Source organism: Podarcis muralis, chromosome 12 (genome assembly GCF_964188315.1).
Source record: "Podarcis muralis chromosome 12, rPodMur119.hap1.1, whole genome shotgun sequence".
In the NCBI taxonomy this organism is placed as follows: domain Eukaryota; kingdom Metazoa; phylum Chordata; class Lepidosauria; order Squamata; family Lacertidae; genus Podarcis; species Podarcis muralis.
In genome coordinates, this window is record NC_135666.1 from 8,485,989 (window position 1) to 8,503,976 (window position 17,988).

General features: G+C 46.0%; 1 protein-coding gene across 1 annotated transcript in view; it reads right to left on the bottom strand.

The window, feature by feature from the left end:
• Positions 1-17,733, bottom strand: part of GHRHR (growth hormone releasing hormone receptor) — a 36,003-nt gene extending 18,270 nt beyond the window's left edge. The window contains exons 1-4 of the mRNA XM_028750803.2: positions 17,499-17,733; positions 11,060-11,162; positions 8,868-8,975; positions 6,051-6,148 (exon numbers count right to left, since the gene is read on the bottom strand). Of these exons, the coding sequence (XP_028606636.2) occupies positions 6,051-6,148; positions 8,868-8,975; positions 11,060-11,162; positions 17,499-17,549 (360 nt within the window). The 5' untranslated portion in view covers positions 17,550-17,733. The remainder of the gene's footprint in view (positions 1-6,050; positions 6,149-8,867; positions 8,976-11,059; positions 11,163-17,498) is intronic.
• Between the last annotated feature and the right edge of the window lie 255 nt (positions 17,734-17,988).

The following is a 17,988-nucleotide window of genomic DNA, read 5'->3' on the forward strand; positions in this document are numbered from 1 at the left end:
ACACCACTGAGCTCATAACCTAGAAGCCTTGGAGCCAACCGTCTCAGCATCAGCAAGCGCCAGGGGGTCCCCAAGAGGGTTGCTAAGCTTCCCAAACAGAGCTCTGCCACTATTAGTTTGGAGCAAATGTGTAGGAGTGGCCCAAACCTCTGAAGAGAAGCAGGAGATTAAAGATATAAGATATAAAAAAAGCATGAAGACCAGTCTTCCACAGGACAGGAAAGGTATGGTGCTTTGTTCAACAAAAATATAAAACATGGCTGGCGAAACCTGTGGCCCTCCAGGTGTCACACCAACCCCAGCTCATGTGGATGACGGGCAAGGATGAGAAAACCTGCAATATCTGGATGGCAACAGCTTCCCAGCCCTGGTACAAAACCAAGGAAGTGGCCCAGACTTTGTGGAATGTATCATCTCTGGAGCAGTCAAATACAACATTTCCTGTTTGCCCAGAGTGGACACACAGGGGAGTGTTGCTCCAGCCAGGAGGACTTCCTGTCTCACCTGGTCTGGAGCATCCTCCCCCTGTGTGTGACCAGGTAGGTGGGCGTGACCCTGGCAGCCCCTACAAAAGGGCCAGTCACACAGCCATCTTCCCTTCTCCCTTCTCTCCCTTGACTCTCCCTGTTGCTCTTATGCTGTCTGCTGGCTCTCAGCTAGCAGCACATGGGCTCATTCACCACATGGGATGAACCCACACTCTCTTCTGTAACTACAAGCTAAAGCCTGCCTTCAGGGGTCATACTGTGAACTGAATGTAAGTAAACTTCTTATTACTTTTAAAAGAAGACTATTGTATCATTATTGTTTTAAAGAGGGAGTTAAAGGAGTTAAAGGGAGTTAAAGGAGTTAAAGTTAAAGGGAAAGTTTAAGGGACGTGGGTGGCGCTGTGGGTTAAACCACATAGCCTAGGGCTTGCCGATCAGAAGGTCGGCGGTTCGAATCCTCATGACAGGGTGAGCTCCCGTTGCTCGGTCCCTGCTCCTGCCAACCTAGCAGTTCGAAAACACGTCAAGTGCAAGTATACCGCTCCGGAGGGAAGGTAAATGGCGTTTCCATGTGCTGCTCTGGTTCGCCAGAAGCAGCTTAATAATGCTGGCCACATGACCTGGAAGCTGTGCGCTGGCTCCCTCAGCCAATAAAGCGAGATGAGCGCCACAACCCCAGGGTCACCCGGAGCCTTAAAGGGGAATTTACCAGGAAGAAATCCAATCTGGACAAGCCAGACTGGATTGCTTAACTCAAGAGATGTTAATGAATCTACCAACTAGCTTTCTGCAATGTACAGGGAATGTGCTCTGCTACTAGCTCACTAGTGTGAGTGAGGAAGGATAATATTTAATCAATATATCCTCTCCTACTATAAACAACATTCCCACAGACTTGAGGCTGGTAGAGCTGGGAATGGTTCACACCAGCAAGGCTTTGATGTTTACAACAGAGCAGAACAGGGAGCTGTCCGCTGGTTCCCTGACACCAGTGGTGCTGAAGCTGAGTAGTAGCCCTTGTAGGGCTACTCAGAATGTGTTGGGGACTTAGACCAGAGGCCTGGGTTAGGGAGAATGGTGCCTTTCTAGACTCTTGGGTCAGAAACCAAACTGAGCCCCCTTTTTGAATGGTAGCAATTTAATGCCAAAGCAGTGTAGTGGCTAGATCAGGAGAGGGGGACTTATGGATCTCCATATGTACTTGTACTTTGGCTCTCAACAGGCCTAGCTGGCATGCCCAGTAGTCAGGGATGATGGGCGTTAAAGTCCAACAGCATTGGGAGAGCTTCAAAGTCACACTCAACTGTGCCAGGTTGATGGACTATATGGAATTGATAGAAAGGACTGGCAGAATCCGAAGCCAGGGAGAGGAGATAGTGGAAGATTACTGGGAAATTTAAAGTGTTTATTTAGAAGTATTGTTAAAGTAATGACTGTTAGAAAAATGGTGGAATGATATTTTATGGATTTAGCAGAAATGCTATAGTTGGGTGTATATAAGTAATTTACTTTTAATGGGAAATAAGGTTAAGATGTTGGAATGAATCTATGTGATTTTAGCAAAAATGTAACAAAGATTTAAGAAAAATAGACTGTTAATTGGTGAAAAGAGGGAAAGTTAACTTATATTAAGATCAAGATAAATTTTCAGGATAAAAATTTTGAAGAGAGGGAAAGGATTTGCTGAAATGGATAGTTAGAATACAAAAAAGGGAGGTGCGAGGAGGTCAGGGAAACAAGCAAATGAAAGATAAGTTATGGGAAGGTTCGATTTGTTTCCCCCCCCCCCTTTTTTAATTGTCTCTATTTTTCTGGTTTTTAGTGTGATGTGTTGTTTTGCTATTGTTTAATTTGGTGTTTTTTCTTTGCTTTTTTGTAAACTTTAAACCTTAATAAATACTATTTAAGCCAAAGTCACACTCAACTGTGAACCTAAGGCAATCTCTCTCTCTCTCTCCCCTTCCCTCCCTCCCTCCCTCTGTCAAACCATGTACACCACCCTGAACTAGGGGGATAAATTTGATTCAGTTCACATTTAACTCAGAACTGACCAAATCCACACTTTCCAAAAGGAATATGTGGACCAAAATCCAGCCATCCTTCAAAATTTACTTTTCTTGGAATTTTGGAATGTCATTCTCCTGCCAAGTACTGTGTACAAGAACGAATACAACTCACACAAAAACATCACGTTATGGAAAATTGTTTTGAAAAACAGAAGTGTATATTAGAAAGTGACAGTAAAATCTGACGGGTTTTGATGAAAATAAATTGCATACAGGTGTGGAAATGTAGAGAACAGAACCTGAGATTTGAAAGAAGAGAAACAGGAAATTATCACACTCACCGAACCCTATTCTGAATTTCTTTTTTTTTTTTTTAATATAATTTTTATTGGATTTTCAAATTTTAATACAAAGCAAAAAAGAAAGAAGAAAGAAAGGAGAAAAAGAGAGAAAAAAGAAAGAGAAATAATCACAAATAGATTCTTTCATAACCCTCTTTCATTGACTTCCCCCCACCCCCGCCCATGCATCCCAATTTTCAAACTTAATTCAGCAAGTTCTTGTTTCATTCCTTAAACCTCTTCTTATTATATTTAAACTTAATTCCCTTTATTAGGCCCAACTTATTTATCCCATTTTCTTATATACCTTAAATTCTTTTTCTAAGATCGATCGAGGTTCTTATACCATAGATTTCCCCATTTTCATATTAAAATATAAGTCAAAATTATAAAACTCAAAAGTCATAAACAAGTTTTAAAACTTTCTATTTTCCCCCTCCCTCCTTGTCCGGATATCTGTCCCTTCCTAGATATCTGCCCTCTTATAAGACTCCTAGCCCGGATTCCTCACATCTGAGGCCTCTAACACCATTTGAGTCTCTCTCTGCCTGTTTTGTTGATAATCCTTCTTATTGATCTTCCAGTCTCGAGGGATGTCCAATACAGTCTCTTCACCTTCTCTCCAGTCAATTCTAGTTGAAAGGACTTGCTGCAGGGGTTCTGCCAGATATTCCTTTAAATCACGTTCACCAATGCCAGAAAAGAGGAGGAAGTCCCAGTTATATTTCTTCATTATTTCAGCTTCCCATCTGTAGTGTCCAAAATCTTCCTCCTTTACTTTCCTCTTTTCAAAATCCATAATCCAATAAACTTCTCTGTCCCCTTGCTGCATAAAGTCCTGTTCCTGTACTTTTTGCCCTCCAGACTCCTTGTCCTCCAACTTCAAATAAACTTTTTCCAGTTCAGCTGCAGAATCTTTCAAGGTCAAATCCTCAGTTCCATCAGTAGAGTTGCTTGTTTTTGAAATCAAAGCCGTGAGCTGTTTATCCATAACTATCTCTTGCTCTTGTAGAATTCCCACGAGAAAAAGAGCTCTTTCTATTTCTGCTTGTAATTTTCCTTCTGCAGCCATTGTAATGTCTCTGGTCTCCCCTAGGGGGATTGCCATTTTTTTTCCCCTTTACCAACAGTCTATTACTTTGTTATTACTTGTTGTTACTTATTTTCCAGCCACTTCTAGTTAAATGTAACACCTTTGGATCAGAGAGATATAAAGATACAGTTCTTGTCTTGATTCCGCTGTTTGACAACTCAGATGACAGCTGTCAAACTCCCTTTCTTTCAGGCTAGGCTAATGCGGAACACTCCCGGATCCCGGGTGGGGGTTCCCAAAAATTTTCTCAAATACACCTCTTCCTCCAGCACAACTTGAAAAGACCAAAAAAAAAAAAAAAAAAAAAGAAAAAAGAAAAAAAGAAAAAAAGCTTATTTTCACAAATCGATGGAATCTTCTATCAGTCCCAAAAGACAAAAAAAAAAAAAGATCTTTTTAGTCCGATCTTAGGCTTTCACTCCTTGCTTCAGATCGTGCATGCAAGGGGGGGGGGTGCGGACTTCCTTTTGACACAGCCCCCCCGTTCGCCAAATTAAAAAAGTTGATTCCTTTTAAAAACCAAATTTCGTTTTACTCACGAGGGTGTTTGTTTCAGTCCAAATGTCAGGAAGAAAGTTGACGCTCTCCGGCAATGGCTTGCGGCTTCGCTCCACCGAGGTAGCGATCGACTCTCAGCACCACTCCGCTCCTCAGACCTTCTCCGCAGCCTTTAAAAAGGCTCTTCGACTGTCAAGGAGGGCGCTTAAGGTGCCCACCGAGTCACCAGGTCCACAGGTATCCGCACCTGTGGTTTCTAAGGGCCCCCGCGTCGCCGGCGCGGCAAGACCCGTCCTCGATGGAGCCGATTCCCTCCGGAGCTCGGAGGGAATCCGCCATTAAACCGATCGCGTCAACCCGGAAGTCCCCTATTCTGAATTTCTTGGACGAAATGGGGGGATGTAAGAAATACGTTCCCCTTCATGGATCACTGTCTTGTAACGGCGAAAGGGCTTGGATAACTCCAAGACGCTATGAGCTATGCTGTGCAGGGCCACCCAAGATGGACAGGTCATAGCTGAGAGTTTATACTAAATGTGATCCACCTGGAGAAGGAACTGGCAAACCACTCCAGTATTTTGCCAAGAAAACTCCATGGACATAAATAAGGAGAAGCTTTGAGAAGAAAGTGAGAGTTTCCAAGGGATGCACTGATCCATGGGGTCACAGAGAGTTGAACACGACTAAGACAACTAAACAACAACAAAGAAACACGTTAAGTGTGGTACCAGAATAGTAGGAGGCAGAGTCCTTCCCTGACTTGAAAAGTGTGCCAGTCCAAGAGATTGTGGTGGCCTGGGACTTGGGCTCAGACTCAGAACCAGAGGAGTCTCGGTCCACACCGGATCCTCTACCTCAGGTGGCACCTGAACAAAGTCTGGGGCCTGATTCTGAAGAGTCCCAGTCTGCACAGGTTCCCCTGCAACAAGCACCAGCTGGGCTGAGTCAGGGGCCTGAGCCTGCCCTGGCTCCAGATGCAGGAATGACCTCGCTGCCTTCAGCTGGGCCATCACTTACAGCTGCTCCACTGCCGGTTTGGTCAGGGGAGGCTGAGGCGGCCTCTGGGTCTAGTAACCCATGGACGTCTCCCGAGCTGCAGAGACTAAGGTCTGAGAGAAGGAGAGACCTGAGTACTCGCAGGAGGAGTGCTCGTCTTCGGGCGAAACAGGGAAGTGAGTCACCAGGGGATCAGGACCTACCGCTACCCCGACAAAGATAAAAGGCTGCCTGCCCCTGCCCCAGATTGCAGGAGCAACATTGCTGTATGCCAGATCCTGCCTGAGATCCTGTACCTGTCCTTGCCTGGTTTCCTGCCTCGTGTCCTGCCTTGGCCCTGTCGGACTGACTCCTAGCGGAACCTCTGGATTCTGGTCCGGTCCTGGACCGCGTTTCATGGGTTACCCCCAGGGCCAGCACAGAGATCCCCTATCTGCAAAGAAACTCGAACTGCAGAGTTAATTCAATGCCAACTTTTTGAGGCATCATTCCTTGCCATCCATCATGCTCTGCCTAATCGCAGGAAGCATTGATCTCCTGAAGAAGTTGCCCCCTTCTACCTTGCCTTCCCCCTGCCTCCAAAATACCAGGGAGTATCATTCTGAGGTACTTATTCAGATCTACCCACCTCATAAAGTGTAACCTCATCTTCCACTGGACATGCTGTGGAATAGGGTGGAAATGGTTCAGACCAGCCCTGAGCTGTGCAGCTTCTTTTCACTGAGCCTGTGAACAACAAGGGGGAAAGAGGTCAGAAATGTAAGATGAATTTATTATTTCGGACACAGACCAGTTCCAGCTCACACACAATATCAAGGAAATCATAAAACATGATAGGGATACATTCGAATTTGCAATTGGGTATAACAGGGACAAGACAGATATAGCAGCGGTTGAAAATATATAAGTTAAGACGAAGAATGGAGAAGGAAATTGACTGAATATGCAGAATTGGACAAATTGACTGGGAAGATTCGATACCAGAAAGATCAAAAGTTTATCGAGGACTGGGGGAAATTTACAGAATATCTGAAAAATATATGTGATGCACAGACAACACTTGTTGGTTTTGAAGAGACTCTGTGAAATAGTAAGAAATACTGCAAAAAAAGAGAGTAAGAGGAAAAGGAGTGGGGAAAGGCAATATCATGTTTAGAAATGCGTCAATAAATAGAATTTTTTCAAAAGATTGACAGAGAAACTGAGGGAAGTCAAAAATTAAAGCATGAGTGTAAAATAATTTGTTGACTGTATAAAACTTGTTTGGAAAATGAATAAAAATTATTTTTTTTTAAAAAGAAGAAAATATATAAGTTAAATCTTAATCACTAAAATATATAAGTTAAATCTTAATCACTAAAATATAACCTAAAATTGTCATTTAAGGCCTTGGTCATTATGGTAGCACAGCTTGTTCCCTAAGTTTTATGGCTGTCGCACAGAATTCGACCATCCTTAGTGTGATTTCTGAATCCTTGTCCTCTACCAGGGATTTTAGACATTTAAGTTCGGACCTGTTTGGGGATTTTTGTATAGCAGGGATGATAAGTGTCAAGCGTACAGTGGCGTAGCGTGGGTTGTCAGCACCCGGGGCAAGGCAAGTAATTTGCACCCCCTAACCCGTGGATTTGCGCCCCCTAACCCTAACCCCCAGATGTTGCGCCCGGTGCGGCTGGCCCCCCCTGCACCCCCATGCTACGCCACTGCAAGCGTATACGCCCATAGAAATGACAGTGTAACAAGACATGAGAGACAGTTTCTACCTCCATCAAGCCGCAGGGGCAGACTCATTCCGCGTATGGTTTACCCTCGAATCTGCCCTGCAATAAGGCAGATGGCAGCACGTTGAATCTAGTGAGGGTAAACGACCGTCTGTATTTAGCTATTTGTAATTTTGACAAATATATTGCTGAGGTGAACCCTCTCCCATTATCTTTCATTGCTGGGTGTTTGTTCATCTCACTCACGTGACATTGCAGTTCAACACCCCAAATTCGTTGGAAGATTATAGCTCTAGCTTTCTCATAACCAACAGCTATCAGAGCCTGTGGGGAAAACCCCAAGCCTCTTAGCTTTTTGCACAGTGTAGCTTTCCATTTGGATTGGTAGGAATCCAGTAGGGTTATGGGAACCAACCCGACAGGGGAAAATGTAAGATGGGATTCTCTCAGTTCTAAACTGCCTCTTCTGAGTCCTGTTCTCTTGCAAACTGTGGGTCTCTGCTGCTCATTACAACACTTGAGACACCCCTACCATTTACCATATTTTTTGCTCCATAAGATGCACCTGACCATAAGACACACCTAGTTTTTAGAGGAGAAAAGGGGGGAAAGCCCCTTTTTTGAGGATCAGCTCAAAGTTGTTGAGCTTACTTTGCAAAGGGGAAAAGTCCTGTTTTTATGGGGTTCAACTCACAGTTCCGCAGCTTCTTTAGGAAAGCAAAGGGAGCCGTTTCTACAGTTTCCAGACAGATAATCTAATCAGCCAGTCACAAGTCGCTGGGGGAACAAACAGCCTCCATCTGCAGAACATTCAACAATGGAGGCCTGTGCAAGGGGGCAAGGGGCCGGAAAGGGAGCCAGCGATTAACCACACATTTGCCCCATAAGATGCGCAGACATTTCCCCTTAGGAGGAAAAAAAGTGTGTCTTATGGAGCGGAAAATACGGTATGTCACTTCTGCGAAAAACCAGAAGTTTCACAGGAAACTGTGCTCTTCGAAACATTGGGGGGAATTACTGAAAAAGATACCTCAGGTAACAATATGCAAAGGGTTAAGCGCAGTTGTAAACATGACCAATCGGTGTTAAAGAAGGATAGAACTTTCTTTATGTACGCTACAACAGCAGCAAGAATACTTATCGCAAAGTATTGGAAGACACAGGATTTACCCACTCTGGAGGAATGGCAGATGAAGGTGATGGATTACATGGAATTGGCGGAAATGACTGGTAGGATCCGAGACCAGGGAGAAGAGTCAGTGGAAGAAGACTGGAAGAAATTTAAAGACTATCTACTGAGACATTGTAAAATTAATGAATGTTAGAATGATGTTGGATTGAAATTAAGTGGTTTCTAGCTGTAATGGTATAAAAGAATATGAAAAAATGGTTTTTTATAAGTAAAAATTTAAGGTTATAATAATTTAAGATTAAAGATTTGGGTAGAAGAAAGAGGGAAAGAAACTGCTGAGCTAATAAATTGAACTGGAATACAAAAAAGGGAGGTCCGAGGAGGTCCAAGAAACAAGTAAATGGAAAATAATGTGATGAAAAGATTGATTGTTTTTAAATATTTTTATTTTTTATCTTTTCTTTTTTCTTTTTCTATTTTGTAATGTAAAAATCTTAATAAAAATTTTATATATATAAAAAAGCGCAGTTGTAAACAATGCCTACAAACAAATCAACACAACGAGGGTCATGGCAAGCTACAGCCCCCTCACCTGGATGCTTTGTGAAGTGGAGAAGGATGCCCGGGCAGGTAAAGGTGAGCGTTTGTCCAGCATTTGTATCCGGCCAGCACAGGAGTTGGTCCCATATTCTCTTGCAACCTTGCAAAGGGAGGGGAAAAGGCACTTTGAAATCTCACATCTCTTCGCCATGCTTGGAAATGGGAATACAAAAGCAAACAGGACTTTCCCACTGCCCTGAACTGAGCCTAGAGGCTGATTTGTAACCTCTGGAGCTCCTTCAATATCATGGCTATAATATTCCTAAATCCATTGGAGGGCATCTCAACCAAAATGTCTAAAAATAGCATGCTTTCAAGGACCCAGAAGTTTTTATCAGGCTAGATGTTGGCAATGGGGACAAGACCACAAGGGATGAGGGGAGAGAAAAAGCTCTTGGTATTAGTTAAGCCGTCCATATACAGTGGTACCTCTGGTTGCGAACAGGATCTGTTCCAGAGCCCCGTTCGCAATCTGAGCAGAACGCACCCCGCATCTGCGCATGCGCAGGTCGCAATTCACTGCTTCTGTGCATGCGCATGAGGTCATTTTGAGCATCTGTGCATGCGTGAGCAACGAAGCCCGGAAGTAACCCTTTCCGGTACTTCCAGGTCACCACGGGATGCAACCTGAAAACACTCAACCTGAAGCAAGCGCAACACAAGGTATGACTTTAAGAGGGAATGTGGGAGGAGCTAAGAGACACTTTCAGATGCTTTAGGTTTACGGAAATTCTTCCCAGGGAGGTTTGGTGAAACCTGTAAACACATGAAATGCTCTGTTTGAATGTCTACTAGCCATTCCTGCATTCCTTCTTAGAACTTGTCAAATGCAGACGTCATCGGATGGAGTGACTCCAGCTGCCTTTTCTTCCATTTCCCCTGTTTAAGTTAAACTATAGAAATAGTTAAACTATGGAACTTGCTCTCTCGGGAGGCAGTGATGGCTACCAAGATGGATGGCTTTTGATGATGTTTAGACAAATTCACAGAGGATAAGCTGATCAATGTCTACTAGCCAGGACGGCTTTGCTTTGTCTCCATGATTGGAGGCAGCTCTGCTTCTGAATACCAACTGGAATACTGCTAGAAACTTCATAAGGAGAGAGTGCTCAAGTCCTGCAAGCATCTATTTGGCCACTGTGAGAACAGGATACTGGCCTGATCCCTTAGATTCTTCTCCCCCCCCCTTTTTCCCCTTATGTTTGGGTTTTTAAATACCTAGCCTGATGGAGAACTCTGCAGAACTAGGAAGCTTGTGCACTATTTTGTGGCATTTTGGCTGGCCTAAAATCAAGGGTTTGCTCTAATATGGACATTGGGATTTCCCTTATGAAATCCTGGCTCTACCTTTACATTTTGTGTGACCGATGTAATGTACTGGTGTAAAGCTCACCCCAACCAGTAACCAGGCACCCTCTTTCTGGACCCTTTGAAACACCCAAACTATATTAAAGGGTGTTCCCACACTGAATGAAAGTTAGTAATCAAACTGCAAAGTGAATGAAGGTAACACCAGGCTCCAGGACTTAAGCAAAACACAGGCTACACAACTGTGACCCAACACCTTAATGCTGACTAGGTAAAGGGACCCCTGACCATTACATCCAGTTGTGGACAACTCTGGGGTTGCGGCGCTCATCTCACTTTATTGGCCGAGGGAGCTGGCGTACAGCTTCCGGGCCATGTGGCCAGCATGACTAAGCTGCTTCTGGCGAACCAGAGCAGCACACGGAAACGCCGTTTACCTTCCTGCTGGAGTGGTACCTATTCATCTACTTGCACTCTGTGCTTTCGAACTGCTAGGTTGGCAGCTGCAGGGACCAAGCAACGGGAGCTCACCCCATCGCAGGGATTCAAACCGCTGACCTTCTGATCGGCAAGCCCTAGGCTCTGTGGTTTAACCCACAGCACCACCCATGTCTCTCTAAAATAGATACATGCGGGCTACTTGCACACCCCTCTCTGCCCTCCATCCCTGCAAGTGAAAGGCATGATCAGAGTTTGAGGACATGTTGTTTCAGCCAAACAAAGGACACTTAAGGAGGGTGTGAAGCAGAAGTGGTGAGGGGCATGGCTTGGGGTGAGCCTCAAGAGCTAGAATGGAGGTCCCAAGGCATGAAATTTCCCAACCTTGAGATATCCAATGCCTCTCCAGAGATCCAAACACTTCTTCTTCTAAGGTACCTGCTGTTTCATTCATGTGCTGCTGAATCTCCTTGAGGCATTCACTCTCGTTTTTCTTCCATTCTGTTAAAGCGTCGCATTCTGCTTGAGACATTCCAAGACCCTGGAAATAGGGGGAAAATAAGAGGCACATTGATACAACCCCACCTTCTTTCCCTCTCTGCACCCCCACAAAAAAACCCCTCCTTATAGTACAATCCTAAACACGGTCCCATCTGCACCATACATCTAAAGTATTATGATACCACTTTAAACAATCTCGGCTGCCCCCAGCAAAGAAACCTGGGAACTGTAGTTTGTTAAAGAGGACAGTGAGAGTTGTTAGGAGATCCTATTCGCCTCCTAAACCTACAATTCCCAAAGTGTTCTATTGGTTAATCCCTCTTCCCTGGTAACTCTGGAAATTGTAGCCCTGTGAGGCAAATAGCAGTCCCCTAACAACTCTCAGCATCCTTAGGAAACTACACTTCCCATGATTCTTTGGGAGGGGACCTATGGCTGTTTAAAGTGGTACAATAGTGCTTTACATGTATAGTGTCCATGTCTACTCAAATACCCCTCCTACTGAAAAATACCCCTCGGGCGCCAGGCCGAGAGTCTGGGGCAGAGATTTGGAGTCCGGGGATTGAAGAGCCAGGCCAGCCGACAGCCACTGCCGAGAGGAGCAGAGCTCATTGGAGCGCCACAGGTTTTTCTGCTGCGGGCACTAAGGTGGCAGGCCAGCTTTGCCCTCCTGCGTGCCTGGGATTGGTGGGCCGTCGAGAGGCACACGCACACTGCTCACATGAGGCGCGCAGCTTCTGTCCCAAGCCTCTGTGGGGATTGCTCTCCTCCCTCCACCCACAGCAGTATGGGAGAGAGTTGCAGTCCCCCCCAAAAAAACTGAACAACTCCAAGCTGCCCCCCTAAAAAAGCTCAGAAACTTTGGCCTGCCCCCTGTGGGATGTAAGAAGCAGGTGCAGTCAAACACAACATGGCTTGAGTAGACATGAAGGTTATCTCAGTCCTCCAGCCGGAACTTCCTGCTTTCCAGGACTGAGACGAAACTTCCTATATGTAACTTGAGATGGGTGTGGCCTCTCCTGAAGTAGGAAGAACCAGAACCACAGGCTGGCGACCATCTTGTCTCTTCTTGTCTCTATCGATGCCATCTTAACAACAGCACTACTAAGATGCTAGATCCTGTACCTGTCCTTGCCTGGTTTCCTGCCTCGTGTCCTGCCTTGGCCCCGTCAGACTGACTCGCAGCAGAACCTTCGGATTCTGGACTGGTCCTGGACCGCATTTCACGGGTTACCCCTGGACCCAGCACATCTACAGTGACTGGCAAAGGCTCCCCAGCTTTGCCTGGCATTGCAAGAGATTGGACCTGGGACCTTACATACTCTGCTTATGACCTTTCCTCAATTGTCAGTCTGATGCAGCTTTTGCCATTTTTTACCCCTGCGCTGTCCGGAGACACTTCCGGGTCACGTGGCCAGCGTGACATCGCTGCTCTGGCGAGCCAGAGCCGCACACGGAAACGCCGTTTACCTTCCCGCTAGTAAGCGGTCCCTATTTATCTACTTGCACCTGGGGGTGCTTTCGAACTGCTAGGTTGGCAGGCGCTGGGACCAAGCAACGGGAACGCACCCCGCCGCGGGGATTCGAACCGCCGACCTTTCGATCGGCAAGCCCTAGGCGCTGAGGCTTTTACCCACAGCGCCACCCGCGAGTAAATGTTTTATACTTTACAGAAGACTGTGTAGCGTCTTATTTCAGGAGGAATCAAATGGGGAAAATACCAGGAAATATTTACAGAGACTCTAGCGAGTCTGAGCAAGCTATCTGCTGTGCCTGTGTTTAAAAAAGGGGGAATGTTAACTCTGCTGATTTTTTTGAACTTGTAAAGACAAGTTGGGATAGGATATCTTAGACAAGATATCTTTCCCCACATCCCTAAACATTCCCACACCCCCCCAGTTGGGGGCTCTGGGCAGTTTTTTGCACCCCGGCACCACATATGCTAAAGACAGCCCTTCCAACTGCTTACAGTGCAGGAATATGCAGCTGTCCCATACAGGGATCGAACCTGCAACCTTGGTGTTATCAGCACCAGGCTCTAAAGAATTGAGGTATGCAACCTCTCCTTCCTGGAGACCACCACCTTTTAGGAACACAAAGGATGCTGCCTTATGCAGAATCAAAACAGTACTCCATCAAGTCCAGCTTTATCTACTGTGATGGCCTGGGACTCGGGCTCAGACTCGGAACCAGAGGAGACTCAGTCTGCACCGAATCCTTTGCCTCAGGCATCATCTGAACCAAGTCTGGGGCCTGATCCCGAAGAGTCCCAGTCTGCACAGGTTCCCCTGCAACAAACACCAGCTGGGCCGAGTCCGGGGCCTGAGCCTGCCCTGGCTCCAGATGTGGGGATGACCTCATTGCCTCCAGCTGGGCAATCACTTACAGCTGCTCCACTACCGGTTGGGTCAGGGGAGGCTGAGGGGCAGCCTCTGGGTCTAGTAACCTACTGACATCTCCCGAGCTGCAGAGACTCAGGTCTGAGAGAAGGAGAGACCTGGGTACTCGCAGGAGGAGTGCTCGCCTTCAGGTGAGACAGGGAGGTGAGTCAATGGGGGATCAGGACCGGCCGCTACCCTGACAAAGATAAAAGGCTGTTGGACCCCACCCCAGGTTGCAGGAGCAACACTGCTGTATGCTAGATCCTGTACCTGTCCTTGCCTGGTTTCCTGCCTCGTGTCCTGCCTTGGCCCCGTCAGACTGACTCGCAGCAGAACCTTCGGATTCTGGACTGGTCCTGGACCGCATTTCACAGGTTACCCCCGGACCCAGCACATCTACAGTGCCTGGCAGAGGCTCCCCAGCTTTGCCTGGCATTGCAAGAGATTGGACCTGGGACCTTAGATGCTCTGCCACTAAGCTATGATCTTTCCTCAATTGTCAGCCTGATGCAGCTTTTGCCATTTTTTACCCCTGCAAGTTTGGGAAAGCTTTGTAAGGCTGGCCCTCCATCCCTTACCGAACAAGTAAATTAGCACCACCGGGGGCTCTCTGCTAATCCACTTTTGGACCACCTGATTTTCTGTGAATCACAGCCAATTTAAAACCTAGACAGGCATATACAGAGGATGTTATATATTAATTTGCTTTTTAAAAGGGCAAAGATTTGTTCCTCCAAATGTACCAAGCCATCTACAGATGACCATATAAGACCAGTCCTGAGAGATCTGCATTGGCTCCCAGTACGTTTCTGATCACAATTAAAAGTTTTGGTGCTGACCCTTAAAGCCCTAAACAGCCTTGGACCAGTATACCTGAAGGAGCATCTCCACCCCCATCATTCAGCCCGGACACTGAGGTTCAGCTCCGAGGGCCTTCTGGCAGTTCCCTCCCTGTGAGAAATGAGGTTACAGGGAACCAGGCAGAGGGCCTTCTCGGTGGTGGCGCCTGCCCTGTGGAACACCCTCCCATCAAGGAAATAAACAACTACCTGACTTTTAGAAGACATCTGAAGGCAGCCCTGTTTAGGGAAGTTGTTAATGTTTGATACTTTATTGTATTTTTAATATTTTGTTGGAAGCCGCCCAGAGTGGCTGGGGAAACCCAGCCAGATGGGTAGGGTATAAATACATTATTATTATTATTATTATTATTATTATTATTATTATTATTATTCCCCCCTTGCATTCTGGGATTCAGCACATGGCTGCAAACTTTCCTTTTGGCCTCTGCTCTGATTCTTTTGACTAGTCATGGCAGGATGCTACAACCCATTGATTTGTTCTCGTTAAGGGGCGGGAGAGAATGAGACCCAGAAAAATCAAAACACGGTGAAATCGACCTACTTGACAGGTGGCCTAGCTGATGCTGCTCGGCTCATTTCCACACCAGCGGGATAAATATTCAGCAAGGTTTCCAGATCTCTGGATCATATATTTTTTTCGGGTCACAAAGAGTGCAGAAGGCAATGACTCCCTAATGCATGCGCTATTCATATTCACAGCCTTCTTCATTAATGAAGAGGCCTCCAGCCAAATACATGGCTGGAGATGGCAAATACTTTACCCACTGCAAGTCTTCTATTTGCCACGCTCCGCTCAATTCTGTAAGAACATATAAAGAGTCTGTTTCTCCCCCTCTCTACACACTGTCCCAAGAGGGGAGTCTGTGCTATACTAAACCTTTTGGGTGCCCCTAGATTAGGGATGGGGAGAATTTCACAACCGATCCATTTTCCCAGAGAACTCTGGGAACTGTAGTTCCGTGAGAGGGGAAAGGGTCTCTAAACAACTCCCAGCACCTTTAACAAACTACTGGATTCTTTGGGGGAAGCCGTGATGATTTAAAGTGGGATTATACTGCTTTAAAAGTGTAGTGCAGATGAGCTAGTGAGATTTATGAATCTAAATCTTCCTGGTCCAAAAGCTCTAGCCAGTACACAATCATTGAAATGTGCACATTAATTGAAATGCCGTGGGGCGCTGAATGACTTAACCACACAGTAGATGTCATAACATTCCCTTCTTTAATCTTGGCATGGTTAAGTTTAAATAATATACAGTGGTACCTTGGTTTAGGGACGCGGGTGGCGCTGTGGTCTAAACCACTGAGCCCAGAGCCTGCTGATCGGAAGGTTGGCGGTTCAAATCTCCGCGATGGGGTGAGCTGCCATTGCTCTGTCCCTGCTCCTGCCAACCTAGCAGTTCAAAAGCACGTCAAAGTGCAAGCAGATAAATAGGTACCACTCCAGTGGGAAGGTAAACGGAGTTTCTGTGTGCTGCTCTGGTTTGCCAGAAGCGGCTTAGTCATGACCCGGAAGCTGTCTGTGGACAAACGCCAGCTCCCTTGGCCTATAGAGTGAGATGAGCGCCACAACCCCAGAGTCATCCACGACTGGACCCAACAGTCAGGGGTACTTTTATCTTCACCTTGGTTTACGAACATAATCCGTTCTGGAAGTCCGTTCTTAAACCAAAGCGTTCTTAAACCAAGGCGTGCTTTCCCATAGCAGCGGGGGACTCAATTTACAAATGGAACACACTCTGCCTTGGAAGCAGAACATGTTCTGCTTCCAAGTCAAAGTTCACAAACCAAAACACCGACTTCTGGGTTTGCAGTGTTATTAATCCAAGTTGTTCATGAACTAAGCTGTTCTTAAACCAAGGTAGCACTGTATAGCCAGAGCAGAGGGTTCCAACACTATGACTAACTGGGGGGGTGGGGAGCTTGAACCCTCAAAAAGTCCTCCCTGGATTTGGAGGTGTTTGGTAACAATGGCTAACACCCCTTTTAACGGATTTGCTCATCAGTGGGGTTGGTGGGACAACTTCAGATGGGCTTGGAGGCGATGGGTTATCAGGACTCAGTTCAGTCTAGCTTCAGGCAAAATCACTAGATTCAAACTGGGAGCCAATTTTTTTGGAAACATGGATCGTCCCAGCACTTGAGAAAAACATTGTTTGAATTAAGCATTTAGTTTAGATGCTGAACTGAAACTTTGGGACTCTCTTGGGCATCTTTCAGATTTTGCTTCCGAAATAAAGCTCTGAGGCTCACTCTGAATGATGTCAGACCTCAGGCTTTGGCAGTGGGTTTTAAATGGCAACTTGCCACTGCGAATATTTCCACAACCATCACACACACCCTCCCCTTAAATCCTCAATTTATCCACAGCTGCAAATCTTGGGGACACTCTGAAATTAGGAGAACCTGCATCTGGAGTTTTTGCAAGCTAACTGACTGGAGAATTTATTTCTCCCAGATTTGCATTGCCGCAGATGGAAACGGTGATGGCGAAGTGGAAAGCGTAGGTGGATTTTGTAGACAAGATTGGCAATTTCCCCGATTACTTGATTTATATTTCGAATCATGTACAAGTGACCTTTAGCAGAATACCGGAAGGGGTGAGGTAGTTGGAAGGGCAGCCTGGAATATAGTCAAACCATCAGTCCACCCAGTTCTGAATTGTCTACACTGACTGGCTGGGTTTTGGGCATCTCCATGCCTATCCGTAGATGCCAGGACCACTCAGCAAGACATTTTAAGCAATACTCAAGGTGACAAACCAACAGATCACACAGAATTGCCACTACGTCCCATGCAATGTTTCCCAAGCTCTGTCCCATCATTGTATCAGAACAAGCCCTTAAATTTCCTCATTTATTCCTCTTATCCTTAGTGCTTCTGAGAAACAGAACTGGAGCTCTGTAAATCAGAGTTTGCGTTCACAGGAAACATTCGCAGGTAAGCGCTGCAATTTGACAGTCAAAAGAAATCCCATTAGGGCACCTTTCTCTGCCCTTCTCTGAGCACCTCCTGCCAAATCAACGCCAAATGAAAGAAAGATTGATGCAATATCAAACAGGGATCTGATCCGAGCCGAAGTGGACAGATGCACGGGAACAACGACAACAAGACTTTTGGACTGTTTACTTACAAGAGACGGCAGAGTCAACAGGAAGAAGATCCATATATTCCCCGAGTTCATCTTGCAGGAGTTAGAGAGGCACCCCCACTTCTGAGCATCCCTCTCTCCTCTCTCCTCCCTATTGCCTGTTACTGATCTGAAGCACACAAATGACCAACAGAACCGGTGAATATGTGTAGTGGAAGTGAGGAGGGGGAGTGGTGGAGAGAGAGAGAGACTCAATATTATTAGCAACTCTCCTGGCTGCGATTGATTTGCCTTCCACCTGTGTGCATTCGGAGAACTCTGCCAATTACTGCCAACGGGAGCTGGCGGGTCCCTCAAAAATGCAACGCAAAGAGCGACAACACAAAAGATGTGCACAGACCTGCTCAAGTTGACTGCTTTCATGCAAATCAATGCAACTTGCAGATGCAGGAAACATATTAATTGGGAATGTGGGTGTTCCAAGCAAGGAGCTGGATTGTTTGGAGGTATGGGTGAAGGGAAAAGGAAAGCA